General features: G+C 58.3%; 3 protein-coding genes across 22 annotated transcripts in view; 2 read left to right on the plus strand and 1 right to left on the minus strand.

Moving 5' to 3' along the window:
- The window catches only part of SNX8 (sorting nexin 8), a 40,078-nt gene extending 26,866 nt beyond the window's left edge, over nucleotides 1-13,212 (plus strand). For 7 of the 20 annotated variants that reach the window (XM_069569632.1, XM_069569636.1, XM_069569628.1 and 4 more), the window contains exons 3-11: nucleotides 2,302-2,419; nucleotides 3,361-3,482; nucleotides 5,013-5,093; nucleotides 5,984-6,144; nucleotides 6,752-6,884; nucleotides 8,711-8,779; nucleotides 9,272-9,400; nucleotides 9,611-9,760; nucleotides 11,101-11,268. In XM_069569632.1, coding sequence (XP_069425733.1) covers nucleotides 2,302-2,419; nucleotides 3,361-3,482; nucleotides 5,013-5,093; nucleotides 5,984-6,144; nucleotides 6,752-6,884; nucleotides 8,711-8,779; nucleotides 9,272-9,400; nucleotides 9,611-9,760; nucleotides 11,101-11,211 — 1,074 coding nt within the window. In that variant the 3' untranslated portion in view covers nucleotides 11,212-11,268. Of the gene's footprint in view, nucleotides 1-2,301; nucleotides 2,420-3,360; nucleotides 3,483-5,012; nucleotides 5,094-5,983; nucleotides 6,145-6,751; nucleotides 6,885-8,710; nucleotides 8,780-9,271; nucleotides 9,401-9,610; nucleotides 9,761-11,100 lie in introns of all 20 variants that reach the window. The other 13 variants (XM_069569640.1, XM_069569639.1, XM_069569642.1 and 10 more) reach the window with 8 other exon arrangements.
- Nucleotides 13,149-19,751, minus strand: NUDT1 (nudix hydrolase 1). Its single transcript, XM_069569648.1, has 4 exons — nucleotides 19,091-19,751; nucleotides 17,547-17,714; nucleotides 14,169-14,314; nucleotides 13,149-13,908 (listed from the first exon to the last, which is right to left on the minus strand). The coding sequence occupies exons 1-4, from the start codon at nucleotides 19,609-19,611 to the stop codon at nucleotides 13,736-13,738; spliced, it is 1,008 nt and encodes a 335-aa protein (XP_069425749.1). The 5' UTR covers nucleotides 19,612-19,751; the 3' UTR covers nucleotides 13,149-13,735.
- Nucleotides 18,923-27,948, plus strand: MRM2 (mitochondrial rRNA methyltransferase 2). Its single transcript, XM_069569649.1, has 3 exons — nucleotides 18,923-19,215; nucleotides 21,172-21,461; nucleotides 26,757-27,948. Exons 1-3 carry the CDS (start codon nucleotides 19,208-19,210, stop codon nucleotides 27,191-27,193), a joined length of 735 nt encoding a protein of 244 aa, XP_069425750.1. The 5' UTR covers nucleotides 18,923-19,207; the 3' UTR covers nucleotides 27,194-27,948.
- Nucleotides 27,949-27,985: the final 37 nt, after the last annotated feature.

The raw sequence follows: 27,985 nt of genomic DNA on the forward strand, positions 1-27,985 counted from the left end.
GTGGGGGGAGCAGAGGGGATCTTGTAGGGTTAGAGTGGCCACCCTAGCCGGGTTACAGACTCGGGTCGCAGCCCTGAAGGGCTCAGGCCGGGGGAGCGGGCAGAAAGGCACGTGTCCATGTGGGAGCAAGTTCCCCACGGTGGACGGCTGTCGCGTGGAAGTTAAGGATCGCAGCATTTTTGCCTGTGTTTTGAAGCCACGGTGAGGGGAGCCTGGAACTAAACTTTGCTCCGACACTGGTCAGTGCCGCTGCCGAGGGAGGCGGCTGAGGTCAGTGAGGGAAGGAGGCCCTCCCTTGTTTAGAGGACAGCGTTGCTGGCGGGCACCACTGCCCCCTGGCATCTGTAGCCGCAGTGGGGTTGGAGGCCTCAGTGCCTCCCCTGGGGCCGCATCACCCGTGGGCTGGGCTCCCGCGTGTGCGACACGCTGCCCCACCAGGACAGCGGCCTTGTCTTTAGTCTTGTTGAACGGCCCGTTCCTTAAGTCAGTGGATGACCTCATGGTCAGCATTTTTAGCAGGAGGCCGATCTGTCCAGGTCGCCTCCTGAAATGTGGGCGAAGGGGTGAGCCTGCTAAGGTTGGGACCTCGGGGCAGGAGGTGGGGACTCACCGGGCTGTGCCCGCTGCTTGCCTGCTTGCTGGAGTCGGAGTTGGTGCAGACGTGGGCACGCAGCCGCGTGGGCTGTGCTGGGTAGCTCACGGCCTACGGGTCGTCATGGTTCGATCAGTAAGTCATGTCCAGCTCTTCGCGACCCCATGGACTGCAGCATGCCAGGGTTCCTTGCCCTTCACTGTCTCCTGGAGCTCACTCAGACCCATGTCATCGAGTCGGTGATGCCATCCGACCATCTCATCCTCTGTCGCCCCCTTCTCCCACCTTCAGTATTTCCCAGTGTCAGGCTCTTTTCTAATCAGTCGGCTCTTCTCATCAGGTGACCCAAGTATTGGAGCTTCAGCATCAGTTCTTCCGATGAATATTCAGGGCTGACTTCTTTTAGGATTGATGGATTTGATCTCCTTGCAGTTCAAGGGGAGTCTCAAAGTCTTCTCCAGTACCGCAGTTAAAAAACATCAGTTCTTCAGCGCTCAGCCTTCATTATGGTCCAACTCTCACATGCATACATGACCACTGGAAAAACCATAGCTTTGACTATACGGACTTTTGTTGGTAAAGTTATGTCTCTGCTTTTTAATATGCTGTCTGGGTTGGTCATAGCTTTCCTTACAAGGAGCAAGTGTCTTTTAATTTCATGGCTGCAGTCACCATCTGCAGTGATTTTGGAGCGCAAGAAAATGAAATGCATCACCACTTCACTTTTCCCCTTCTGTTAAGCGTGCAAAAAGTTAAATGTGTTTTTAGGTTCACAGCAGGATTGAGGGGAGGGAACAGATTTCCCGTGTTCCCCACCCGCAGTCAGCACCCCAGCAGATGGAGCGTTTGTTTCGGCTGGTGAGCCTGCCTGGCCGCCTCCTTGTCACCGCGTCCCCGAGAGTCACCCTCGCCGCTGTGCGTCCTCAGGGTGTGGTCTGCTGTTGTGGCTTCTCTGCCCCGAGAGCCCCCTGTGTCGTCCCTCCGTGCTCCACCCCCGCCCGACCCCGGGCGCGCCTGGCCTCTCTCTGCCTCCGCAGCTTTGTCTTCCCCGAGCATCCTCTTGTTGGCCTCACACGGCCTGTCGCCGTCTCAGACGTCCTCCACTCTCGGTGACGGTACTGAGCACTCTCGGCAGCGTGCTGGGCGCCTGGGTCTCGCGTGAGCGCGTCCATGCGACCCCCACGAGGCCGCGTGTCCTGTGGAGCCTGCAGGCTTCTCATGGGCGGCTCCTGGTCTAGCCTGTTGGTGGCTTTGTCTGAGTCACGAGTCTCCCGTGTCTCAGGATTGGTGCTCAGCGTCTGAGCTGCTTTCGGGCAGTCGGGTCTCTTTCAGGAGGCCGCTTGTGTTAGCGCTGTTGGAGAGCTCATGTTGAAGACAGACCTTAAAAGCTGTCCTCACGTGACACCCCCAGACGGGAGATGCTGCTGTGTGGTTGAAAACTCCTGTAAGGAGGCTTGCATCTGACAGAAGACCCAGAGAATAGGTTAATTAAGCGCGCAGTTAGAGCTGTGCAGTGTTTAAAGGTTGTATCTCCATCCATTGAGGACGTGTGGGATTCCCCCCTTAGGAAAAGGCCTGGTGAGAAACGTAGGGAATTTTCTCAGGCTGTTTCCCTGGGTCCAGCTTAGTGGTGGGAAGAGCGGGCCGGGGGAGGTGGTGAGGGAGAGGGTGTCTGAGGAGGACTCTGAGCCTGCGCCCTCTTCCCGCAGCGCTTCGAGTCCTGTGTGCGCCGCCGCTACAACGACTTCGTGGTCTTCCACGAGGCGCTGCTGCACAAGTTCCCGTACCGCATGGTGCCTGCCCTGCCGCCCAAGAGGATGCTAGGAGGTAACCGCTGGCTGCGCTGTGGCCTGGGCGTCGTGGGCGTGTGGAGGCCTCGAAGGCTGGCTCCTGTGCCAAGCCTGTGTGAACGTGTGGCCTTCGCAGGGCTATCCTAATTCAAGTTTCCTCCAGTGATTTAGAATTTTAATGCTTCGGCCATGCTGCGTGGCATGTGGGATCTTAGCTCTGACCAGGAATCGAACCCATGCCCCGAAGTGGAAACTCGGGGTCTTAACCACTAGGTCGCCAGCGAGTTTCCCCAAGTGATACTTTAAATACCATTTTCGTGGAGGAGGAAATGGCAGCCCACTCCAGTGTTCTTGCCTGGAAAGTTGCATGGATGGAGGAGCCTGGCGGCTACAGTTCACGGGGTCACAGAGCTAGACGTGGCTGAGCCCGCCTGCACACAATACGTAATATAAAGTTCATGCTGCTGTGTAAAGCAGAGGTCTTTCTCAAAATATTATAATTAAAAAAAAAATACCGTTTTCATTTGTGGTCAGATTGAAACACCCTCAGGACGTCACTGTGCGCTTTTACTTTTTTCCCTCCCTCAAAGTGAAATCACTTAACCCACGTGAGGGAGTCTGTGCTTGTGAGAGAGTAGAAGTGACGTGGGCAGGAAACCCAGGCCGGGTGAGCGCGAGTTTAGCGGAGCACACTCGTCCATAGAAACAGCAGGAGGGGGTCACAGCGGCGTCTGCAGGCCCTGCGGTGAGGGGTCAGACGCTGCTGGCTGAAGCCGGCGGGCTCTGGTTTTCCTCGCAGCTAACCTGGCCCAGGTGTGTCCCTGGGGGCAGGGCGTGGGGTCGGGGGTGCCCGCCTTCTCCCGCAGCCCAAGGTCTGTGGCTGGGGCTGGGGGGCCGTCTGTGCGGGAGGCGCTGGGCCCTGAGCGCCAGCCTGGGGGCCCGTGCCCGGGCCTGCGGTCACCTGTGTCCTGCCCCCAGCCGACAGGGAGTTCATCGAGGCCCGGAGGCGGGCGCTGAAGCGCTTCATCAACCTGGTGGCCCGGCACCCGCCCTTCTCCGAGGACGCGGTCCTCAAGCTCTTCCTGTCCTTCAGCGGCCCTGTGAGTACCCGGGGGGCCTGGGGGGGACCTGGGGCACCCGGCTCTCTTTGTTGTGTGGTTTCGGTTCGTTCTCTCTGCTTGCTCCCCTGGTTTGGCCCCAACGTGTTCTGTTTCCACGGGGTGGCCGTGAGCAGGGCTGTCTCCCTGGTCGCGTGGGAGGCGTTGGGTCGGGCCTGTTGGCAGCTGGGGAGGAGCCGTGGCTTCTCGGCAGGCCCCCGAGGTTTGAAGCTGCTCCGCGGGAGGGGGCTCCGTGGCTGGGGGTTGGCCAGTGGGCCAGTGGCCCCCGATGTGGATGTGTGCGCACTTAGGAAAGGCCAGGGTGGACTCTGTGCTGTTGCAGAGCTCCAGCTGGACGTGTGTCCCGGGCGGTGTGGGCCCTCTGTGCCCGTGACCCCGGGGAGGCGTCGGGGCGGCCGCGTCCTCCTCTAGCTGCCGTCGGCCGATCTGGTCCAGCAGGAAGCCGGGCTACAGCCCTGCTCCCGGCGGAGGAGGCGCTACCGTGGCGGCCCCGCGTGCCAGGTCCGAGTCCTTCTCCGGCACCGGCGGTTCCCCATGGACACTCTCCTCGTAGGCATGGGCAGAGGGGGCCCCGCGGAGGACTTCCCACGCTGGAGTGGACGGCATGGCCGCGGGCCCAGAGCCCCGTAGGCGGATTCCCCATGCGCCTGACCTCTCGTCTTAGCACACACTCCCCGGAGGCCACAGGGGCCTTTGAGCCTAGAGATCCTGCGGCCTCCTCTCTGGAGTGCTTGTCCATCGGCCCCTTTTGTGGGACCCATTCCAGACGTTCAGGGCACGCTTGCTGTGATCTCCTGCCCCTGAGTGGGGAGGGTGGGTCTTTTGAACCCTGGGGCTGGACTGGCTTCTGTGGAACAGGGATCTTGATTGCAGATGAGGAAAGTGCTGGGAGGTGGGAGCCCCCAGGCCTCCCTGGCGCCGCGTGCTGCTTTGGTGAAGGAGGGCGCTGGGGCAGGCGCCCCGCTCTGAAATGCCACACTTCCTGCCCCCGCACACCGCCCCGTGTTGCAGTCTCTGCCTGTGTTTGTCTTGTGGCCCTTCGTGGGAGTTCGTCTGAAAGCTGGGCTTAACCAGGGAGCCCCCCTTCCGTGGGCAGAGCTCGGAGCCAGGGCGCGGGACGCCCAGCGCCGTCCTTTCTCTGCCCGTCAGCTCTGCTGGGCTCTGGGCCCGGTCCCATGGGTCTGCTCAGGGGAGGAGGAGGCTTCAGTGTCTGAGCCGCGTCTGTCTCCACGCTCCTGCCCCTGGTCCGCGGGCGTGTCTCCGTCTTTCTGGAGGGAGGGCTCCTCTCCAGAGCCGCCACTTGCAGAGCTGTTGCGAAGTCGAGCTTTTCCGCCTCTGGAAGACCAGCCACCCCAAACGTGAAGGCCAGCGGGGGAACACGGAGCCGGAGGCAGGAAGAGGCTACGGGAGTTTGCATTAGGCACGCAGAGACACTGCTGCACAGAGGGCCGGGGCCTGCCCGCCTCTCTGCGGCCGGCTGAGGGTCAGGGGTCTCTCTCTGTCCTCTTGCAGGACGTGCAGAACAAGTTGAGGGAGTCTGCTCAGCGCGTGGGAGACGAGTTCATGAACTGCAGGCTGGCGGCTCGGGCCAAGGTACTCCCGATCCTGACGCTCGCTCTTCCCCGGCGCAGCAGCAGGGCTCACAGCTGGGTCTTCCCTGAGCGCCAGACCAGTCTGAGACGTCTCGCGTGTCTTCCTCACTTAACGCTTGTTCCAGTTGATCTGAAGCACAGCGGGCGCCAGGCCCATTATCCAGACGGGGAGGTGGAGGCTCCGTTGGCCAGGGTCCCAGGTGTCTCGGCAGCTGAGCCTGCGTGTGACTTAGCCCCCTCTGACCACAGCGCCCGGCTGCAGGCCCTCGCAGCGTGTCCCCAGGCATTCCGTGACTCAGATGGACGTGCGCTTGGTCGTCTGCTCTTTGGAAATAAGGGGATTGATGATTGCACTGGGTTATTTTACTTATTTTTTTCTTTTCTTTTTATTTGCAGTGGCTTATTTTTATCTTCAGTTCATCTGATCCTTTTCTCAAAAGGGTGAAAGCAGCTATTTGGTAGCTTTTCTGGTGATTGTTTCCTAAGCTACTTCTCCAGACATTTCCTTCATTTTATTCCCTAAACTTCCTGTTTTCCAAGTGCTGCGTAGTTAATATTAGTTAGTGTTAACGGGTAGTTAATATTACAGTGGGTGATAACTTAGTCTTGGGGAGTAAATGAGGACGCCCAGGGGCCTTCCTGGTGCGTCGTCAGGAAGCTCGCTCATCGTGTCGGGCTTGAGGACGGTTCGATGGCGCGCCGGTTTCTGGTTTTGGTTTGGACAGGAGGGGAGGTCTAGGGTGGGTTCCTGGGCTGGCCACTAGGTGACCTGGGTCTGGGGTCTGGGCTTGGTCACCTGCTCGGTGGACGGAGCTGCTTCCTCTCCCGTCGGTCATCTCCTGGACGGCTGTCCCGTCTGGTGACAACCGTCCCCGCCTCCCACCCCGTCAGGACTTCCTCCCAGCCGACATCCAGACCCAGTTCGCCATGAGCCGCGAGCTGATTCGAAACATCTACAACAGCTTTCACAAGCTCCGTGATCGGGCTGAGCGCATGGTGTCGCGGGCCATCGACAACGCCGCCGACCTTCTCATATTCGGGAAGGAGCTGAGGCAGGTGACCCTGGTCGGCTCCGCAGGGTCCCTTTTGTGGGGAGGGGCCTTAGACTTGGGTGGCAGGCTTGGAGGAGCAAGCACGTTTACTGTGATGATCCGCATTCCGACCCATGCACCCCAAAGAGGGAAGGAAAGGGCTGCGGAGACGGGGCATCATACTCAGAAGAAAGGGAAAGGTGGAGAGTGTGGGCAGAGCGTCGGGTTCTAAGCGTAGGCTCCCTCTCCTCTGCCCCACTCCGTTGTCCGGATCAGACCTGAGAAGAGGTCCGTCTGATCTGGGAGAGGCCGCCGGGGGCTGGTCACGCTCCCACTCCCCTGGAGGAGGGGCCCGGCCTCCAGCCAGAGCTGCCCCCACGCCTCTCCCCGGAACTGACGAACCTCCAGCCTGGGTCTCACCGACGTGGTTCAGATCTCTCTGGGCAGAGGTCCCACCTTTCTCACAGACGCCCTGGGTGCCTGCTCTTTGAGCAGCGGGGGTCTCGGTTGGGAGGTGTGCAGGGCGCCCCGGGGGGGCATGGTGTCGGGAAGTGGGCTGTCGGGTTGGCTGCCCGCCCGGCTTCCGGGCCTGTGCGTCTCTTCCCCTGAGTGCCTCCTCTTCCCTTAGTGCTCTGGGGTCTGACACGACCCCGCTCCCCTCCTGGGCCTCGCTGAACAGCAGCACGTGGGGGTCCCTCAAACAGGCGCTGAAAGGCCTGTCCGTGGAGTTCGCGCTGCTGGCTGACAAGGCCGCAGAGCAGGTGAGTGGGCACGCCCCCGAGGCGCCTGTCCCAAGGGCATCCTGTGCCGTGGCGCACGGAGCGTCTCCTCCTGAGGGGGACACCAGGGCTCGGAGTCCTGCGTGAGGGCACCGCGGCTCTCCGGTCGGCTCTGCACGTCCCGGTCTGTTCTGGGCGGTTCCCGGGAGAGGTTCACGGCCTCGAGGGCTGCTGATGCTGGGGACACACTGGGTCCTGCCCCCAGAGAGCCGGCTTTGCTGAGACTGTGAGGTCGGCCCTGACCTTGAAGCTGTAACCTTGCGCTTGCCAGGGCGCCCACAGTGCACAGGCAGCTCCTGTGTTGCTGTCCTGGCAGGTGGCATTTGGCCACTTGGTAACTCATCAGAGCAGCCGGGCTCCCAGCACCCCAGAGGCCCCACCCAGGTCTCACCCTGGACGCCCAGTTAACTTCAGGAAACGCTTCTGTTCTGCGGCAGAGTTACTTGCATAATAGAACTCTGCAGAGAATCGTGTTGCCGGGGATTTATTTGCAGTCAGAGGGGAAAGAGAGGTCCATCTGGGTGCTCTTAGGCTATAAAACTGTTACATGAGTTTCGGGGTGAGAGCGTGCTTCCTGGCTCTTGGGGAAATGGGCTTTAGGCCGCTGGTGGGTGGTTTTAAATGCACTGAAACGCTGTCCGTGTGGAGGCCTTGCTGCCCGGCAGCGGCCCGAAGCTCCTTAGTAGTGAGTCAGTGATGGGAAGATGAGGGGGTTTTCCGGCTCCAGGTGGGCGCTCAGCTGCCCACACGACTCTGAGTGTTGGAACGGGAAACTAACTGTGTTCCTGGTGTGGAAAGTCCTGGGTTTTCTTTCTCCGTGGTCACCCTGCCCATAGGTTCCCTTTAGAACCTGAGTGCCGGGCGATGTCCCTGTCTCCTGGAGTTGGCGCTGGGCTGGCCCATCTCTGGGTGTGAGAGGGAACCAAGAGCGTGGTGTCAGAGGGCTGGCTGGGTATAGACGGAGCACGCTACCGCAGCCTGCTCTGCGCCAGCCCGAGTCTCAGCAGGGACCTCACCCGGCACTGGTCCCCAGCTCTTTCTCTCCACGATTAGAAACAAGAGGGCTGGACCAGATTGTGGACAGCTTTTCATTTAAGCCTCGACCGTCTACTGAGAGCTCAGTCTGTAAAACCTATGAACCAAGCTGGGACCAGGCCCCGGCCCACAGCCCCTCTCGGACAGGTTACCTGGGCGGGGTGCTCAGAGCAGGTGGGGGCCCTGACTCCGCTGTTGCCAGGGTCTCCTCTGATCCAGAAGTGGGTGCAGTCTCTGCCCTGAGGAGGGGCGTGTGGCCTCTGGTGGGTGCGGCTTGTAGCTTGCCTCTGAGGTTCTCGGATCCCTCACACATGCCGTCATGTCCGCACAGACGCAGCATCCCGAGCGCTTCTCAGTGCCTTCCGTGGTTTCTGTGTTGGAGTAAAATTAATACAGCTTTAACTGCACCAAAGGGGACAAGTGCCCGTCAGGACTGTCACCCGTCTGGGCATGTGTCCTGGTTTTATTCTCCCCACACCAGCTGGGAGACCTGATAACTGTGTCCCAGCCAGACAGGTGAGACTCAAGGTGGGATTTCTTCCGCAGTGACAGCTTTTTTTCAGGGCACACCTGCTGGTGGTTTAGGGTCTTGCCAAGCATCGGGACCAGAGCCGGGACCTGGTAGCGAATGCCTCGTTTAGGAGCCACCCCCGCCACACACCCGGGGAGGAGCCTCCCTTCTCCCGTGTCCCCTGCCAGTCAGGAGGGAGGGGAGCCCGTGTGGCGAGCTGTGTGCTCGGGCGGTGTTGGCCCACCTGACCCGTGTTTTCCAGGGCAAACAGGAGGAGAACGACGTGGTGGAGAAGCTGAACCTCTTCCTGGACTTGCTGCAGTCCTACAGAGTGAGTCTCGCGGCCGTTTGTTAGGGCACAGAGCCTTGAAAACATGCTATGACTTTTCAGGGGCGTGGCTCTGGGGTGGGATAGGAGCCTGAGGCCAGGGCTGTGGAGGGTGGACGGGCCTCCTGCACTCCCGCAGGAGGCTCCTGTTCCCACAAGGCCTCTGACCAGGTTATCCTGGGGCCCCATGGAGATGCCAGGGCGTCTGCCTTCGGGAGCCTGTCCCTGAAGGTCTTGCTGCTGGAGGCACGCTGGCTTTCTGGGGACGGTCAGTTCACGGCGTGCGGTCTGGAGCCGGCCCGGCGCTCATGCACCCCCTCGGGGCCCTGGCGGTGCTGATTTGCACCGTGAGTCCCTCGCAGCTCGGCCCTGGGCGGCCCACCCGGGCCGTCCCTCCCGCGACCACCGAGCGTGAGGAGTGGGGTGCGGGCTCGCCGCCGAGAGGCGAGGCCCCAGCTGGAGGCTGGAGCCCTGACCGCCCCGCCCCCGCCCCAGGACCTGTGCGAGAGGCACGAGAAGGGCGTGCTGCACAAGTACAGCCTGATGAAGCGGCAGATGGTGAGCGCCGCCGCGCGGAGCCGCGGGCCCGAGTCCGTGGAGCAGCTGGAGTCCCGCATCGTGGAGGTGCGCCTCTGCCGGGGCGGGGCCATTGCCTCCTGCCGGCCGGGCCGCCCGCCGCCCTCCCCGCCGCCCTGTGGGGGCTCCGCGAGCTGCTGGGACCCGGACGCCTGTGCACCAGTGCCGGCGCTGTGGCCCAGAGGCAGGGCTCGGGCTGTGGTTGGGGGGCGCTCCCAGGCGTGCCGGGCCCGGCGCCAGGGGCTCTCTGCTCTGCAGCAGGAGAGCGTGATCCAGACCATGGAGCTCCGCAACTACTACTCCCTGTACTGCCTGCACCAGGAGACGCAGCTGGTCCACGCGTACCTGCCGCTCACCTCCCACATCCTCGGCGCCTTTGTCAACTCCCAGGTCCAAGGGCACAAGGAGGTGGGTCCCCCACAGCTGCCCGTGCAGGCCGGCGGGCGCCCCCCCCTTCCAGAAGCGGCAGCCCAGCTGACCTTGACGAGTGACCTGGGCGGGGCGCCGGGACTTGACACGGCTCTTGCCCGACTCTCCGGTCTCCTGGTAGCCAGGGAGACCCGTGAGGCCGTCCTCGTGGTTGCAGGGATGGGGCGCGGGGCGGGGCACGCAGGGCGCAGAGGAAGGGGTCCCCGGCCTCAGGAGGAGCTCCAGGGAAGGTCAGAGGTGGAGTGCACAGAACCCAGGACGAGAGCAGAGAGGTGGGGTGTCGCTGTGAGGGGCGGGAGGGGCCCTGCCAGCTTCCTGCCCGAGGCCGGGGGTCCACGCCACAAGGGGACCCCGCAGCCTGAGGCAGCCTGGCCCGAGCTGTCTGAAGCAGCTTCTCGGCTTTCTCAGCACTGCGGTGCTCACAGCGGCCGGAGGCCAAAGTCCCTCCCCACCCGTCCCGGTCGTCCGCTCCCGGCTCCCGGCGGTGGTGCGCGCACCCTGTGACCGGCGTGGGGCTTCCTCTGCCCATTGCCCGTAGTTCCTGGTGGCCCTGGAGTTCGCTGGGGTGCCCGGGGCACCCTCAGGCACAGTTTGGGAACTGCACATGCGGCTGAGGCAGCAGCAGGACGCTCGGGCGGGGGCAGGGCTGCATGGTGGTTAGACCTCACAGGCGGGTCCAGGCTGCTGGGGGACCACAGGGCGATGGGCAGAAGGTGGGCAGGTCGCCTGACGCGGCCCTGTGTTTCTCCTCCGGGGGTGACTCAGCCCCTGTCTCCAAACTCGGGGACTGGACACACTGCACGTGCCCCAGGCCGCCCTGCTCGCTCTCAGCAGCCCCTGAGCCGCTCTGCCCAGTGCCCGTCTCAGAGGCCCCTCGCCCTGCTCTCAGCAGCCCCTGAGCCGCTGTGCCACAGTGCCCGTCTCAGAGCCCCCTCGCCGCTCGGCTCCCCTCTTGCCCGCGCCCACGGCCCTGCCCCTGCAGGCCGCTGCAGGGCCTGGGAGCCTCGGTGTGGCCGCCCGGTCTTGCTTTGTTTCTGCCTTCCTTTGGTGGACGTTGTTCTGGCCTGGCTGCAGAGCTGTTAGAGGGAGCGGTCCAGCGCTAAAGTTTCTTAAAGTCCCTTACAGGGCGTCCTGTAGGCGTCTGTCCATGCGCAGGGGCAGAGGAAGCAGCCCCCGTGGCCCCTGGGGGGGGAACTGCAGGGAGGGGTGGGAAGCCCGCTGCCCGCCCTCCGGCCGCTCTGGGCCCGTGGGCGCGGCTGTGTCTGTGCTGCGTGTCCCCCTGGCTGCCCCCCAGCTGGCCCGCCCCTCTCCTCCTGCAGATGAGCAAGGTGTGGAATGACCTGCAGCCCAAGCTCCGCTGCCTCTTCGTGGGACCACACAGCGCCCCGGCCCCCCCAAGGCCCCCCCAGGACGGCCCATCTGCTCACTAGTGCTGGAGGGCTCGGAGGCAGCTCGGCGCGCTCACTAAAGCCTCTTTTCGAACAGTGTGTCCCTGTTTGATTCCCTTGGTTGGCGCCCGCCCCCACCCCGAGGGCTCGCCTGTCGGGCTGCAGCCCCGTGGAGGGGCCGAGGGTCCAGGTAGCCACGGCTCCCCTCCCTCTCGGGGAGCAAGGCCGGGGCTGCGCGGGCTGTCCTGCCCATCCTGACCGTGCTGTGACGGTCAGCCTGGTGCTAGGAGCCTGTCAGTCCCTGGAGCGGTTTCCCCCACGTTCCCTGAGGAGCAGCCTGGCGGCCCTGGCCTGCGTGTGCCTGCCTCCATGCCCGCATTTGTGTGCCCGCCGGGCTGGGGCTGGGGAGACAGAGGGACCGCGGTGTCTGGAGGCTCGGGAGCTGGTGCCTCCGCCGTGGGTCTGTCCAGGTTCAGATGGCTGCCGTCCCTTCTCAGGCGGGCCGAGGCTGGCCGCGCAGTGAGGTGCGGGCGTGTCTGCTGATCTCTCGTCTTCAGAGCAATGGGCTCCCCTTCCAGCCTCCCTTTTGTTTCTGCTCTGGAACCCGCCTGCCCCCCACCCCTCACGGCTCTCTGCTCGGAGGGGGCTTGGAGCAGGGTGACTGCAGGGGAGGGCTCCTGAGGGTCTCCCAGGAACACGTGCCTGGTTTGGGGGCTGCTCTCCGTCTGAAGTCCGCATGCAGGGCCCGGAGGCTTGGGGACAGGGAGGCGTCCCTGACGAGCTGACACACGTCTGGTCCAGGACACGCTGTGTCCTACCTTGGCCTGGGCCCACCACACGTGAGTCGTGCCAGTGCCCCCAGAGCAACCTTGGGGGTTCGGGCAGGCGACTGCGCCCCTGGCCTGAGCCCCCCACAGTGGACATGTGTGCCTTCCCGGGCTGGACTGGCCAGTCCCCGGCGGACGAGGAGGGGCCATCCGTGCCATTTGTCCCTCTGGGCTGTCGTCTGCGTTTTGATCTCTATGGAAACAGGCGCCCCCCACCCTGAGAGGCTCTGTGCTGCCCCACAGGCTGGCCCCCAGGCACCGTGTCCACTGGAGTCACAGAGCGTGACCACAGGCGTCTGCCGTCCCTGCCCCATGGTGGAGGCCCTGCCCCAGGGCCCACGGTGGGAGCTGAGGGCCCCACGGCCCTGGGCCAGCGGCACAGGTCGGGGGGAGCGTCTCCCCACACGGGGCACCAGGGTGAGTTCTGGCAGCAGAGACTCGAGATGCTGTTCCGGGGTGACCCCTCCTGGAGGACTGGCCCCCACGTGGACACCAGGAGCACACACTTCTTTAGGGGCTGTGGGGGTGGGGTTGGGGGTGCTTCCTAGCCCGCGTCCTCCTGACCCCAGGAGAGGCGGCGTCGGGAGGCTGGGGGGTGAGGGGGCAGGCTGTGTCCCCCTGCCAGCAGCTGGGCATGGAGGCGCCTTTTCTCTGGAGCCCGCCCCTCCCCCGGGCTGCTGCTGGACGCAGGCTTTCTGGTCAGTGTTTGCTGCGGGAGAGGCTGCTCCCAGCTCGGGGTCCCCACACCCTCTGCATCCTTCCTGGTGCCCAGGCTTCCCTCACCCCCGGGGAGACCTGGCCACTCCTGCGAAAGGACGCCGGCTCTGTGGCCTCGGCGGGAGCCCCACAGCCCTCCCCGGCCGCCGTGGGCTGTGCCTTCAGGCCACGTCCCTGCAACCTGTGTCCGGCAGGCTCGGTGTAACTCAGCCACGGCCTAGTCGCTGGGCGAAGCCGCGGAAGGGGGACGGAGACGGGGCTGGGGCGCAGGCTGTGGGGGCGCAGTCCGGGTACGGCTGCCGGAACTCAGGGCGGCCCTGCACCTGAGGCCTTCTCTCTTGCTTTCTGCGAGTTGGTTTATGTATAAAGCACTTTACGAGGCTGCAGGAATCAATGACCGCCCCATCCAATTAACTGGAATTGTTTACAAATGAGTTACATTCTGAGATTTTTATTAGTGAATTTATGGGAACAGCTATCATTAAACCTATTTATAAAAGCTGTGTCAGGCCGTGAGTCTGTGTGATAGGTGGATGACCTCCTGTGCCCCCCAGGGGTCTGAAGCCAGGACGGGAGCAGCCTGTGTTGGGGGCGGGAGGGCGGCCAGCTGATGGCAGATGAGACGAGGTGTGAGCCCAGGGCACTGACCGACGCTGTTTCCCCTTACCTGGGGGGGGGGGGGAGGGGAGGAGATGGGCCCTGGCACACCTCGGGACCCCGCACACATCCACGCGGCCTCCCGTGTCGGCCAGCCCCTCGCCTTTGGGCCCGTGTCTCTGCCCATCCCTGTCCGGTGATGGCAGGTCACAGCCCGGCACGTCTGGCGGCTTCCCGAGGACAGGCTGGGCAGGTCACGGGGAGGCCTGAGGGGAAGTGTTGAGAAAGCTTCATTTGCTCTTCCATTCAGTCATGCTCCAGATGAGGCCCCAGTGGCGGGGGGCCCCGAGGCCTCGGGCAGGAGGCTGAGGCCAGGGCGCGGCCAGGCAGGGCTCTCGGGGTCCAAGGGGCAAGCCGGCTCTGCCCTAGATGGCGTCCACCTCGCGGAGTGTGTGGTCTAGGATGGTGTCCTGCCCCTGGAACCTGAAGTAGCCGCGGAACTTCTTCCCCTGAAGCAGCAGCGGGAACCAATAGCTGTCGTCTGGCCACATGTCCCCGAAGGGGATCTGGTCCAGCCGGAACCACTGCGGGCGCATCTCTGCAGGGGACGAAGAGGCAGAATCACCGACGCTAGCCCGGATCTCAGCCTGACTTTCTGCGAGGGGTTCACTGAGTTACTGTGTGCGAGGTGACTGGCATCCTTTGTTATTTCATCCAGGCGACTGGACTCCTTATTTTACAGGAGAGGTGTATTTTACAGGCCCTGGTGTATTTCCGCGCCTGCGCTTGGGAGGGGAGGGGCCAGGGGCCCCCCAAGCCGGCCCTTCACTGCCTGCCTCTCCCGGCCTGGACACTCACCGTCGCTCTCCACGGGCGTGCCCTGGACACTGTCTGTGCAGAAGATGTGCACGTCCATCAGCTCGGGGTCACCCACAAACTCAAACGTGATCTGGCCCACCTTGTGCAGTGCGTCCACGGTCAGACCGCTCTCTTCCTGCAGCTCTCTGCGGACAGACGGGTGGGCAGGAAGTGACAGTTAAGGTGCCTGTGTCCACGTGGAATCAGAGAATGGAGCTGGGTGGACGGAGGAGTGGATTGCACGTGTGTGGCCAAGGGGTCGGGTTTGGGGCGCCCAGACGTGACCCCCGCCCCCAGCTGAGCACCCGGGCGTGCTGAGTGGCAGCCCCAGCCTGGCCCCGCTTGGCCGCTCGGTGGTTCCACGGGGTGAGGGGGCCTGCACTAGAGCCGGGAGCCCCCACCGGCCCGCTCGGCTCCCCATGCATCTGGCGGGCCCTGAGCCCAAGCCTGCCTGCCCAAAGGGTCCCGCTCTGGCCCGCCCTGCTTGGAGCTCCCCATCAGGCCGCATGTTCCTCTCGCCTCCTTCCCAGAGGAGGGGTGATTTTACCTCTTTTCACCGAGGAGACACCCCTGCCCTCCCACTGAGACCAGCCGGCTCTCGTGGCTCCTCTGAACTTGATCACAGGGGTGGGCTTTGGGCCGTCCTCGCTGTGTTAGCCTTCTCGGGACCCCTTTCTCTCCCTGCCCCCCACCTGTGCTGGGGGGAAGGGCCAGGGGGCATCGCCACACCTGAGCTCACAAGCCGGCTGATTCACGAGAGGAGACAAGGGTGCCCCCTAAACACGAGTGCCTGTTTCACACTCCCCAGGCCGTGTACGCGCTGTAGGCAGTTTAGCAAACACACACCGCCTGGTCCCCCAGCAAGAACCCCTGTGGCCGCTGGAGTCTTCCCTTCAGGCCTTTCTGCTTCGTGCACCCCTTGGCAAACTGCAGACACAGCACTGAGCCTGGGACTGGTGCTGCTCACGACGCTGAGCAACGTCCTGCACCTGCAGGAACTCAGCCAGCGTCTCTGCCGCTGTGCATCAGAGGATAAACACCACACCAGTGCATCGCGAAACCTTCCTGAGAGCACCCTCAGGCATGCCCTCTGCCGCCAGCCCTCCCCAAGCCTGCTTCTCGGCATCTGGGACAGAGCTTTCTGGAGGGTCTGCTGTGGGCTCTGGGGGCTCACAAGCCCTGCAGCCGTGAAGCTCAGCACCTGTGTCTCCTGCGAGCGACTCTCACTTCCCCACTGCTCTGAATTTATTTCTGTGGCTGTAAAACTGTTCTAATTATGTCTGACCTTTTAGAGCTGTAGGTTAAAAAAAGGTCTGTTTAAGCTCTGATCTCGGAGTTCTGTTAGGAGCACAGTGCATGATTAACTTCCTGTGCCCACGACTAGGAGTCAGGGAAACCGCTGTGCCCATCAAAGACGCACTGGGTTAAACGGTTGCCTTCCTGAGCCGAGACTCTGCCCTAACCTCCCTGTGAGGCCGGGAGAGGAACTGGGTCCACCTGCTGCCGTTCAGTGCGGCCGAGTGACATCTCGAGAGCCGGAAGCTATTCACTGCGATGATCAATCAAAATTAGACACTACCTGAAAAATGAGTGGTTTTGCTAGTGGGGCGCAAATGGCTCCCCAATTAGACGTAATGGAAGCACTCAGTGGGGCCTCCCCACCTCCAGCAGCAGCTGGCAGAGCTCATTTTTAAAAATGTCACTGACTGATTCACTGTTTTGACTCATTTGGGTTCATCTTCCCTGAGTCCGTGGCGGGCTATCAGTCATCTCCTTGGTGTCAGAGCCAAGGCTCCGTTTCAGGCCTGGATAATCAGGCAGCCGGAGATGACACTGTTCCAGCTCTGCTAACGGGTCTGATCGCATCTCTGGGATGCTCCCCAGACAGCAGGCGGGGAACAGGACGAGTGACATGTTACACCCCCGGTGGGAGCGGGGCACTGGGGCGGGACCCTGCCGCCCGGAGCCTGCTGCGGAGCCTGGGGGCCGGCCTGCTGTTCCTCCTCCGGCCCGGCCTGCGGGAGGTCTCAACACCACACTCTGCTACTCACCAGCTGTGGGAACACTGGCCAGGCCGGTGGGCCTGTTCCACACCCAGAGCCCAAACCTGGCCGCGAGGCGCCACCGGTCCCCGAGTGCCAGCAACCCTCCCCCAGGGGGAGGATGCATCTTCCTTGGGGCTCAGGTGGCCCCCAAGTGTGTCCTGCACACAAGACACAGCCAGCCCCACAGGCCACCTGAGTCTGCAGGTGAGTGAGGAGCACACGTTAACCCTGGAGTGGTGCCCACCCCGGGACCCCGAAGGGCAGGGCACCAGACGCCAAGGCTGCCGAGACCTCGCTCGTCAGAGCAGGGCAGCCAGGGAACGGGGCCTGAGGAGCAGCTACACGCGTGTGCACGGAAAGAAGCCAGAGCCGCCCTAGGGGCCGGGGGCTGACAGCAGAGTTGGGCGCACGGCGGTGCGGCCTCGTGGGGCTGGTCTCAGCCTGTGCTCGGGCATGGGAACGTGCCACCCGTCCTGCCTCCCACCTGCAGGGGCTCCGCAGTCCTTTGTCAGAGGTGTCCTGATGCAGGGGGCAGGGATGGGGAGGGGGAGTTGGGCCAGACAGTGTGGACACAGTGCCACAGGGTTATCTCCACGAGCCTGAGGGGCAAGAAGGCAAAGAGGCTAAAGTCTGGAGGGCCGTGTGATCTCCGGCACTGCTGTGTCTCTGGGCTTCAGGTCTTTCCCACGTGAATGTAGCTGGTGTCGAGGAAGAGACTCAGTGAAAGGCCCCAGATACGCTTGTCATCAGCTCCCCTGAACCAATGAAGAAGTTGAGTGACTGGCCAACCCCTTGGCTAGAAAGAGGAAGCCATGACTTTTCCACCCAAACCACCACCGCACGGCAGCAAGCCAGGGTGTACCCAGCCTGGACCATGTGCCAGGCCCTGTTCAGTCCTTACGTTTATTTTCTCACTAAATCCTCACAACAATCCTAAGAGGTAGTTGTGGTGGTGGTTTAGTTGCCAAGTTGTGTATGATTCTTGTGGCCCCGTGAGCTTTAGCCCGCCAGGCTCTTCTGTCCGTGGGATTCTCCAGGCAAGAATACTGGAGTGGGTTGCCATTTCCTTCTCCAGGGGATCTTCCCGACCCAGGGATGGAACTCAGGTCTCCGTGCATCGTAGGTAGCTTCTCTGCTGACTGAGCGCCAGGGAAGCTAAGAGGTAGCATATACTGTTGTTATCCCCACCATGCAGATGCAGAAATTGAGGGTCCAGGATTCAGCCTGTGCTCCAGGGCACGTGGCTCTGAGTGGTCAGAGGTCTGGCTCTACAGCTTGAATCCTTGCCCCCCGTGCAAGCTGGCTCTGCAGTCAGGCCTGCCCCTCCCCTCACCTCTTGGCCCCGTCCTCGACGGTCTCTCCTTCTTGAACTTTGCCCCCGAAGCCATTCCACCGGCCGGCCCCGAAGCCGCGTTTCTTCATGCCCAGGAGGACTCGCTGGGGCTGCAGCACCAGGACCAACGTGTAGAGCCTTGAGGCGCACATGGTGCCCTTGGGTTCTCTGAGGAAGGCAAGGGGCTGGGTCAGCTTGATTTGGGTGTGGACTGGGTATGGGTGGAAGCTTGAGCATTTTGGGGGCCAGGGGCCGGGTGGACTGGAAACGCGCGCTGGAGAGCAGGGAGAGGCCCTGCCCGACGTGGCAGGTTTTCTGGGTTAGATGGAGACCTGGCCCACGGCCCAGAGGCGGCAGCCCTGGACCCTTTGCTTGCTGGGCCGATGCAGGTCAGGCAATGGCCAGGTTGTCCCTGCCTCTCTCCTTAGCGCAGGGCTGTTCTTGCTCCTGTGTCCACCTCTGAGCCCACCTGGCATGAAATGAACCATGCTTTTATCCAACGGTTCTTGCGTCTGGCTTTTGCTCTTGGCCTTTTCATTATGGGGCCTTCTAGCTACTGGGTTCCAGTTTCTGCCTCTGTGCAGTAGCAGACCCCCAGATTCCCAGGAAATGTACGGCTCTGACACTGGAGAGCCCCCAGCGAGGCCTGGCCAGCTCTCCTGCTGGGACAGGTGTTCACATTCTGCTCACAAACATTGCTGCTCCGGGACCTGGTGCTCGGCCTGTAACACCACTCCTGCCCGAATGCATGTGTGTGAAGGCCCTGCAGGGGACGTCTGGTCACTGCTGGAGACATGATGGAGGCCCAGGACCTTGCTCCCTGTCCATCCATCCTCATCCCGGTCTGGGGCCCACACTGAATGAGATGCAGGATTCGGGACCAAGGATGCTCCAGGGAAGTCACGGTGTCCGAGAATAGGGACCGAGGCCTAGGTCCCTGTGCTGGCCAGCAGCTCCTGCATAAGTGGGTGTCTGGGTCCAACCTCTCTTTAACATGCGGACTTTGTGATGTTGCTGACCTGTAAAGGCGCAAAGCCCTGACTTCCTAAATTAATTAGGAATCTCTGCCGTCAGTTATTAGGCACCGATCATATACTTTCCAAAACGTATCCCAGTTAACAGACCCAACGACCCTGTGAACTGAGACTTGGCTTCTCCGCTTTCGGCCAAGCAGACAGACGCTCAGAAAAGCGAAGTCTGACAGAAAGTCAAACTCCAGAGCCAGTACCGAACCCTGGGTCCGCCTGCTGTTGAAGTACAGTTGGCCACAGCTCTTGGCACTACGGTCAGGCGGGTCCGCAGAGAGCCCACTTGACGTCAGGGGCCGGGCGGCCCCCTTTCTCAGCAGAGTGCCCTCTGAACGGGATCACCGGTCCACTGCGGCCCGTGACCAGGGTTTAAAGAGACTACACCCGTCGGGTGCCAGGCTCGGGCTCCCGTATCTGGCCGTCCGTGAACGGCCGCCAGCTGCCTTTCGGCGGGACCCAGGCCCATCTCCGGCGGCCGCATCCCCTGCTCCCCTGTGACCTCGCCCCCGGACTCACCCAGGCCCCAGCACTGCGCGCGCCTTTCGAACCCACGCGCCGCTTCCGGGGGCGTGGCCTCGGGCCGGAAGTGAGGCCAGCGCTTCCGGTGGCGGCTGGCGGAGCGGTTCCGTGTCCATGGCGGGGTGAGCGGGGAGGCGGCTGAGGTGGGAGGGCGGTGCGCGCGGCGGCTGCCGCTCAGTGGGGATTATTGGAGCACCTGCTGCATGTGTGCGGGAGGCGGAGTGGCCAGACGGCGGCCCCGTTTTTCGGGTCCGAAAGGGGCTGGTCCTGGCCCGGAAAGGGGACGGGCGGCCCCCGCGACGTGACGAGCGGAGGCCTGCTGAGAGCGGACCGGCCAAGGCTCCGAGGAGCGACGGCGGGCGGAGGGCTGCAGAGGCCGGTAGGGAGAGGGGGCGCGCTGCTGCTGGAGGTGCGTGTCGCCCGCGGAGCACCGCAGGCCTGAAGCCTGTGTCTCGCAAACCAGAGCCCCGTGTGGCCGGCCGCTGGTCGTGGGGGCGCTGGCGGTCAGCTGCCCGCATCGGCTGGACCCGGGTCCGCTGCCCGCTGCAGTCCTCGGCGCCCAGGACCGCTGCGCCCTCCTTCTAGAGACGCCTTTCGCCTTTTGAAGGCAGCAGTTCGAGAGTATTGTCTCCAGATCTTTGTCAACATGTTTTTGCCTGGGAGCCATGGGACTAATAATAGTTTTTTGTTTTCTTTTTGTCAGAAGAAAAGAATGTAGATACTTTGTAGGGTTGTTCTGAGAGTTAAAGAGATAACCCATAGATAACCCATGGCAGTCTATAAAAGCCCCACTTTCCAAAGAGGCTTGAAAACGGCCCTTCTAATTTAATACACGGGGTAAGTTCAATTTTATCAAGAGATGTGACGGGTTGGTCAGAGCCTGTGCTGCCTGCCAGAGCGGTGGAGGTAAGGCAAAGGACCTGTCCTCGTGTGTGTGTGTGTGTGTGTGTGTGTGTGTAAATTTCTTAGAGCCCAATGAAAATTTGTATCCTGTGAGAAGGAATGTTCCTTTCATGGAGGTTATCAATATTTTCAACCAGTATTGGGAAAACTTTGGTTGACACAAAGCAACTAGCGTTACTCTCTGAGATTGTCTTCTGAAGAAAACTTCAGGAGAGAAAAGCATCTCTGACCACAGAGGAGAGGCCTGCTGGATTAGTTTGCTCAGGCTCCTGTAACCAAGCACCCCAGGATGGGCGGCTGAGAGGGCAGACATTTACTGGCTCAGTGTCTGCAGTCTGGAAAATGGAAATCAAGTTGTCAGCAGGATTAGTCTCTGAAGCCTCTCCTTGACTTACAGACGGCCGTCTTCTCCCTGTGTCTTCCCGTGGTCTTTGTCCTGTGTGTGTCTGCGTCTTGATTGCTTCTTATAAGGACACCAGTATTGGATAGAGCCCACCCATTTACCCTTTAAGGTAGTGGTTAAAGAACCTGCCTGCCAGTGCAGGAGACATAAGAAATGAGAGTCCAATCCCTGGGTCGGGAAGATCCCCTGGAGAAGGAAATGGCAACACACTCCAGGACTCCTGCCTGGAGATTCCCATGGACAGAAGAGCCTGACAGGCTACAGTCCACAGGGCTGCAGAGAGTTAGACACGACTAAGGTGTCTTAGCACACACACACAGGACTTTACCTTAATTACCTCATTAAAGACCAGTCACATCTTGAGGTACTGGGGGTTAGGAGTTTACCATGTAGACTTTGGGCTTCCTATGTGGTGCTGGTGGTACAGAGTCCACCTGCCAATGCTGGAGATATGAGACAGGGTTGGATCTCTGGGTTGGGAAGAGCCCCTGGAGAAGGAAATGGCAACCCACTCCAGTATTCCTGCCTGGAGAATTCCGTGGACAGAGGAGCCTGGCAGGCTGCGGTCCACGGGGTCTCGGAGTTGGATGACTGAGCGCACCTGCAGACTCGGGGGATGTGGTTCAGCCCGTAACACCTTTGCGGCGGTAGCCTTGTCAAGTCGCCTCTCCTGCTTGGGCCGTAGTGACCCAGCTCTAAAAATGTGCGGGTTGAGCCTGGGGCCCCACTGGCCTATGTGATGCCAACCTGCTTGCTCCCTTTTCCTCACCAGGTCCTTGAAACTGGTGTGGGCTTCCCTTCAGCGTCAAAGGTTCCCCGCCGCTGGGAGTCGCTACAAGAGCCGGACTGGCGCTGAGCACCTGTGGCTGACGCGGCATTTGAGGGACCCGTTTGTGAAGGCTGCGAAGGTGGAAAGTTACCGATGTCGAAGTGCCTTCAAGCTCCTGGAAATGAATGAGAGGCACCAGATCCTACGGCCCGGCCTCCGGGTGTTAGACTGTGGGGCTGCTCCTGGCGCGTGGAGCCAGGTGGCCGTGCAGAGAGTCAATGCTGCGGGCACAGGTGGGGCCTCCGCATTGTCTCGGGGCCTTCCGACCACTGTGGTTGAGACGCAGGCCGGCCGCCCTCTTCAGGGCACACGGGGCAGCCAGGCTGCTTTGAGAAAGCAGGTGCTTCTGCGTGCTGGTTTAGTAGGAATGACACAAACCAAACACTGGCATGTTCAGAATGAAAGAGGGAGGTAGGAAGGGGGAAGGAAGGTGAAGGTCACCTGCGACCACAGCGCAGAAGCGCGTAGGCAGACGTGGTGGGCGTCCTTGGCCTCTGCTGCTGATGCCTGGCCTCAGCAATGAGCTCAGACGGCCGTCTGTGAGTCAGGTTTCTTTCCTCAGCAGAGAAAGCGCTCTGCGATTTCCTCCCTTGACATCCTCCCTTGGCAGGACAACGGAATCAGCCTGGGGTTTCCTGGAGTTGCTCCTGGGGCTGCCCAGGCAGCCCTCGTGGCTCTGGACGCTCCACTTTGGTCCAACTTGAGAGACTTAGTGCTTATCTCTTATAATATTTGGGGGTTTTAGCTAAGATCATATATATAAAAAAGTTGCCTCTGACTGATAGATCAACCGACTACCCATACAAAGTAGGAAATGACACTATCCATTTAAACAGCTGCATACTATTCCAGATAATGGCTATACTGTTGGTATTTAGCCAGTTTCCTCATCATGGGCATGAAGATTGCCTTTGAGTCTTTTGTAGGTGAGCGGTGCTAAGGTAACAATCCTTACCACTTGCATTTCCTACTGTAACTTCTGAGGAGACCACCTGTATTGGCAGGTCACAGAAATCTCTCCCATACACCTTAGAATGGGTGTGTGTGCCCATCTTCCTGATGAGAAAATTGAGATCTACAGGAGTTTTAGTGACCTGCTGAACCAGGCATGCCACCCCCTGGGTTTTGTCATCAGTCTCTTTAATCTGGGTAGGATGCCTCAAGGGGGTTTCAGTTCAGTTCAGTCCGGTCGCTCAGTTGTGTCCGACTCTTTGCGACCCCACGAATCGCAGCACGCCAGGCCTCCCTGTCCATTACCATCTCCTGGAGTTCACTCAGACTCACGTCCATCGAGTCTGTGATGCCATCCAGCCATCTCATCCTTGGTCGTCCCCTTCTCCTCCTGCCCCCAATCCCTCCCAGCATCAGAGTCTTTTCCAAGGAGTCAACTCTTTGCATCAGGTGGCCAAAGTGCTGGAGTTTCAGCTTTCGCATCATTCCTTCCAAAGAAATCCCAGGGCTGATCTCCTTCAGAATGGACTGGTTGGATCTCCTTGCAGTCCAAGGGACTCTCAAGAGTCTTCTCCAACTCCACAGTTCAAACACATCAGTTCTTCGGTGCTCAGTCTTCTTCACAGTCCAACTCTCACATCCATACATGACCACAGGAAAAACCAAAGCCTTGACTAGACGGACCTTAGTCGGCAAAGTAATGTCTCTGCTTTTGAATATGCTATCTAGGTTGGTCATAACTTTTCTTCTAAGGAGTAAGCGTCTTTTAATTTCATGGCTGCAATCACAATCTGTAGTGATTTTGGAGTCCCCCCAAATAAAGTCTGACACTGTTTCCACTGTTTCTCCATCTGTTTCCCATGAAGTGATGGGACCAGATGCCATGATCTTTGTTTTCTGAATGTTGAGCTTTAAGCCAACTTTTTCGCTCTCTTCTTTCACTTTCATCAAGAGGCTTTTTAGTTCCTCTTCACTTTCTGCCATAAGGGTGGGGTCATCTGCATATCTGAGGTTATTGATATTTCTCCCGGCAATCTTGATTCCAGCTTGTGTTTCTTCCAGTCCAGTGTTTCTCATGATGTCCTCTGCATATAAGTTAAATAAGCAGGGTGACAATATACAGCCTTGACGCACTCCTTTTCCTATTTGGAACCAGTCTGTTGTTCCATGTCCAGTTCTAACTTGTTTCCTGACCTGCATACAGATTTCTCAAGAGGCAGGTTAGGTGCTCTGGTATTCCCATCTCTTTCAGAATTTTCCAGTTTATTGTGATCCACACAGTCAAAGGCTTTGGCATAGTCAATAAAGCAGAAATAGATGTTTTTCTGGAACTCTCTTGCTTTTTCCATGATCCAGCGGATGTTGGCAATTTGATCTCTGGTTCCTCTGCCTTTTGTAAAACCAGCTTGAATATCAGGAAGTTCACGGTTCACATATTGCTGAAGCCTGGCTTGGAGAATTTTGAGCATGACTTTACTAGCATGTGAGATGAGTGCAATTGTGCGGTAGTTTGAGCATTCTTTGGGATTGCCTTTCTTTGGGATTGGAATGAAAACTGACCTTTTCCAGTCCTGTGGCCACTGCTGAGTTTTCCAAATTTGCTGGCACATTGAATACAGCACTTTCACAGCATCATCTTTCAGGATTTGAAACAGCTCAACTGGAATTCCATCACCTCCACTGGCTTTGTTTGTAGTGATGCTTTCTAAGGCCCACTTGAGTTCACATTCCAGGATGTCTGGCTCTAGATTAGTGATCACATCATCATGATTATCGGGGTCGTGAAGATCTTTTTTGTACAGTCCTTCCGTGTATTCTTGCCACCTCTTCTTCATATCTTCTGCTTCTGTTAGGTGCATACCATTTCTGTCCTTTATTGAGCCCATCTTTGCATGAAATGTTCCCTTGGTATCTCTAATTTTCTTGAAGAGATCTCTAGTCTTTCCCATTCTGTTGTTTTCCTCTATTTCTTTGCATTGATCGCTGAAGAAGGCTTTCTTATCTTTCCTTGCTATTCTTTGGAACTCTGCATTCAGATGCTTATATCTTTCCTTTTCTCCTTGGTTTTTCACCTCTCTTCTTTTCACAGCTATTTGTAAGGCCTCCCCAGACAGCCATTTTGCTTTTTTGCATTTCTTTTCCATGGGGATGGTCTTGATCCTTGTCTCCTGTACAGTGTCACAAACCTCTGTCCATAGTTCGTCAGGCACTCTATCTATCAGATCTAGGCCCTTAAATCTATTTCTCACTTCCACTATATAATCATAAGGGATTTGATTGAGGTCATACCTGAATGGTCTAGTGGTTTTCCCTATTTTCTTCAATTTGCGTCTGAATTTGGTAATAAGGAGTTCATGATCTGAGCCACAGTCAGCTCCTGGTCTTGTTTTTGTTGACTGTATAGAGCTTCTCCATCTTTGGCTGCAAAGAATATAATCAGTCTGATTTCAGTGTTGACCATCTGGTGATGTCCACATGTAGAGTCTTTGTGTTGTTGGAAGAGGGTGTTTGCTATGACCAGTGCGTTTTCTCGACAAAACTTTATTAGCCTTTGTCCTGCTTCATTCCGTGTTCCAAAGCCAAATTTGCCTGTTACTCCAGGTGTTTCTTGACTTCCTACTTTTGCATTCCAGTCCCATATAATGAAAAGGACATTTTTGGCGGGTGTTAGTTCTAAAAGGTCTTGTAGGTCTTCATAGAACCGTTCAACTTCAGCTTCTTCAGTGTTGCTGGTTGGGGCATAGACTTGGACAACTGTGATATTGAATGGTTTGCCTTGGAGATGAACAGAGATCATTCTGTTGTTTTTGAGATTGCATCCAAGTACTGCATTTCGGAGTCTTCTGTTGACCATGAAGGCTACGCCATGTCTTCTGAGGGATTCCTGCCCGCAGTAGTAGATATAATGGTCTTCTGAGTTAAATTCACCCATTCCAGTCCATTTTAGTTCGCTGATTCCTAGAATGTCGACGTTCACCCTTGCCATCTCGTTTGACCACTTCCAATTTGCCTTGATTCATGGACCTGACATTCCAGGTTCCTATGCAATATTGCTCTTTACAGCATCGGATCTTGCTTCTATCACCAGTCACATCCACAACTGGGTATTGTTTTTGCTTTGGCTCCATCCCTTCATTCTTTCTTTTCATTATTTCTCCACTGATCTCCAGTAGCATTTTGGGCACCTAATGACCTGGGGAGTTCCTCTTTTGGTATCCTATCATTTTGCCTTTTCATACAAGGGGGTTTAGAACAGTTTAAAAACATTTCTTACAAGCTCAGTAAATGTTTATTGTTCAAGTGAAGGAATCTGTCAAAAACTTCAGTTCCCTTTCCCACCACTGAGTCTATCCACAGACTTCCTAACGACTGATGTTAGAGGTTCCTGTCCCCCTAATTGCTCTTCAGGAAAAGCAGGAAAACAGCTAAGTTTAACCTGTAGGAAGAGGTGGGAGAAGCAGAGACTGTGTAAGTAAAATGGCCCTTTTACTCCCAAAAGAAGTTGCAAAAATGCAACCAAAGCCATTTGCTTTTAGAAGGCACTTCCTGGGGCTACAGTACATGGGACGTTAAAGGACCAAGTACAAGTGTGTAAAGTGGGAGGAGAGCTGTCCCACTCTCTAGGGCTGAAAGCAGAGTTTTCGCCTTTGAAAAATGAGGCGCCCTGCAGAATAGCTGGACTTCTCATCTTTAGATAAAGATCAAATACCTGCCCCTCACCCGCAGGGCAGCCTCTTTACTCAGCTGAGCGAGCTCTGAGTCTGTGCCGGTTCCTTTGTGGATCCACCCTGGTGTGTAAGTGGCGCTGGGAGGGGCTTCGGGAGGTGGAGGCCAGGGCAGCGGCCTCGTGGGCAGGAGATCCCCTTTCAGATGAAGTGAAACTGACATCTTTGTATTTCACAGCTGGTGCCACTCAGACTTGGGCCGGGTATCACTTTTTTACCTATGTAGCATCTGTCCACTTTCCCTGTTTCTTGGCTTGTTCCTAATAGTTTCTACTTTGAAGGAAACTGGAGTAAACTGCAGAATGGATTTGTTGGTTTAATCTGGAGGCACTTTGTATAATAATGTGTCCTTCTCTGTTTCAGTGTATCAAAAAGACTCCTCAGAGTTAAGAACCCTTTTAACCGAGAGCATGGCTTGGAGAGTGAAATGGAGAGGTGGAGCATCAAGGCCAGGGTGTGGCCCCAGGTCTGCCTGTCCCCTGGGACAGTCAGGTGGCCTCTCCCAGCCTCAGTTTCCTCAGATGTAGAGGGAAGACCACCACTCTCCGCCTGCCACATGTTTTTCTAGGAGGAAAACCCTGTGTCCCCATTTTTGCACACTAGTTATTTTTCTCGGTCCTGACTTTTACATATATATATATAGATACAGATATATTTTTTTCGTTTAGTCTGTGCCACGCAGGATCTTATCCCCCACCTAGGGATCGAATCTGTGCCCCCTACATTTGAAGCACTCACTCATCGGCCTGCTAGAGAAAGTCCCCTTTATCTCTGTTTTGTTATTTTGTTCCATTTACTTTTTGTGGGATGCTTTTGCGGTGTCAGTAAGTACCTCCACCATTTCTTCCTTAGACCCCAGTGCTCCTGTTGGCTTTGTGCTTGGGGTAGATCTTCTCCACATATTCCCTCTGGAAGGAGCAACGTTTCTGTGCCCTGCTGATGTGACTGACCCTAGAACCTTCCGGAAAATCCAAGAACTGCTTCCTGGTGGGAGAGCAGATGTGATCCTGAGTGACATGGCACCCAACGCCACGGGGATCCGCAGCCTCGACCACGACAGGCTCATTAGCTTGTGCTTGTCCCTTCTGGACATGGTTCCAGAGGTCCTGCACCCCAGGGGGACTTTCCTCTGTAAAACCTGGGCTGGAAGTCAGAGTCATCGGTTGCGGAAGAGACTGACTGAGGAATTTCAGAACATAAGGACTGTAAAGCCCGAGGCCAGCAGGAAAGAGTCGTCAGAGGTGTACCTCCTGGCCACTCAGTACCGGGGGAAGCCTGCCTGTCTGTGAAGGCCTGAGCGCCTGTTCTGGCTCTTCACTGCAGATGCAGCTTGAGCTCTGTCCTGAAGCGTGGCTGGGGAGATCCGAGCTGGATCTAGGATGCAGCATGCAGAGCACATGGGGGACCTGTTTTTAAGACAAAACTCTAGTCACTGTTCACGATATATGACTATATGTGATTAAAAAACACGATCGCTGTAATATGATTTGTGAAGAAGAGTTAACCATGAGAAAAAGACAAAAGGATGAAGACTGGGATGCATAAAAACACTGAGGCCGAGAAACACAGACACCTTTACGGAATTTTCTCACCACGGTTAGTACGTTACAGAGGAACTGGCTTCCACCATCGCCGCAAAACCATCCCCAGGTTTCCAGGTGTTCTTTTGGATATACAGTGTAATGTGGAAAAATCTGAAGCTGCAGTCTGGGGATTTGTTTCCATCTCTGCGGTGAATGATCCGGAAATACTTCAAGCAGTGAGAGCTCCTTAGGGAAGACACTTGCTATGAATTATGGATGGGGGGCAGGTAGTGTGAAACTGGGAATGTTTCTATAACACGCCAGGCTCCAGAGACTTAAAGGTAATAACCACAGTAAGACACATGGTGTCTACTTCCTTTTACTCTCTTCCAGGATTTCCATACTTAAAAAAAAATTGATTTCTTTGAAACCATTTTCTGGAGGAGTGGTCATCCCTTGAGTATATTGACCGTTACGATGATTAAATCTTGCCTATTGAAAACAAATGTGCAACCTAAAAAGCTGGGAGTTGTTTTTATTTGGCAGATAAAACTGGGG

Source organism: Ovis canadensis, chromosome 24, assembly GCF_042477335.2.
Source record: "Ovis canadensis isolate MfBH-ARS-UI-01 breed Bighorn chromosome 24, ARS-UI_OviCan_v2, whole genome shotgun sequence".
NCBI lineage: Eukaryota > Metazoa > Chordata > Mammalia > Artiodactyla > Bovidae > Ovis > Ovis canadensis.

Excerpts from the sequence above, each read along its gene's own strand:
- MRM2 (XM_069569649.1), top strand. Across the intron at positions 21,462-26,756 it reads AGTCAATGCTGCGGGCACAG|ACCCCAGTGCTCCTGTTGGC; the intron begins GTGGGGCCTCCG and ends TTTCTTCCTTAG.
- NUDT1 (XM_069569648.1), bottom strand. The coding sequence starts at position 19,611 with ATGCGGGCAGCTGACCGCCAGCGCCCCCACGACCAGCGGCCGGCCACA. Across the intron at positions 17,715-19,090 it reads CGCGCAGTGCTGGGGCCTGG|AGAACCCAAGGGCACCATGT; the intron begins GTGAGTCCGGGG and ends TGCCTTCCTCAG. Across the intron at positions 13,909-14,168 it reads CACGCCCGTGGAGAGCGACG|AGATGCGCCCGCAGTGGTTC; the intron begins GTGAGTGTCCAG and ends CGTCCCCTGCAG.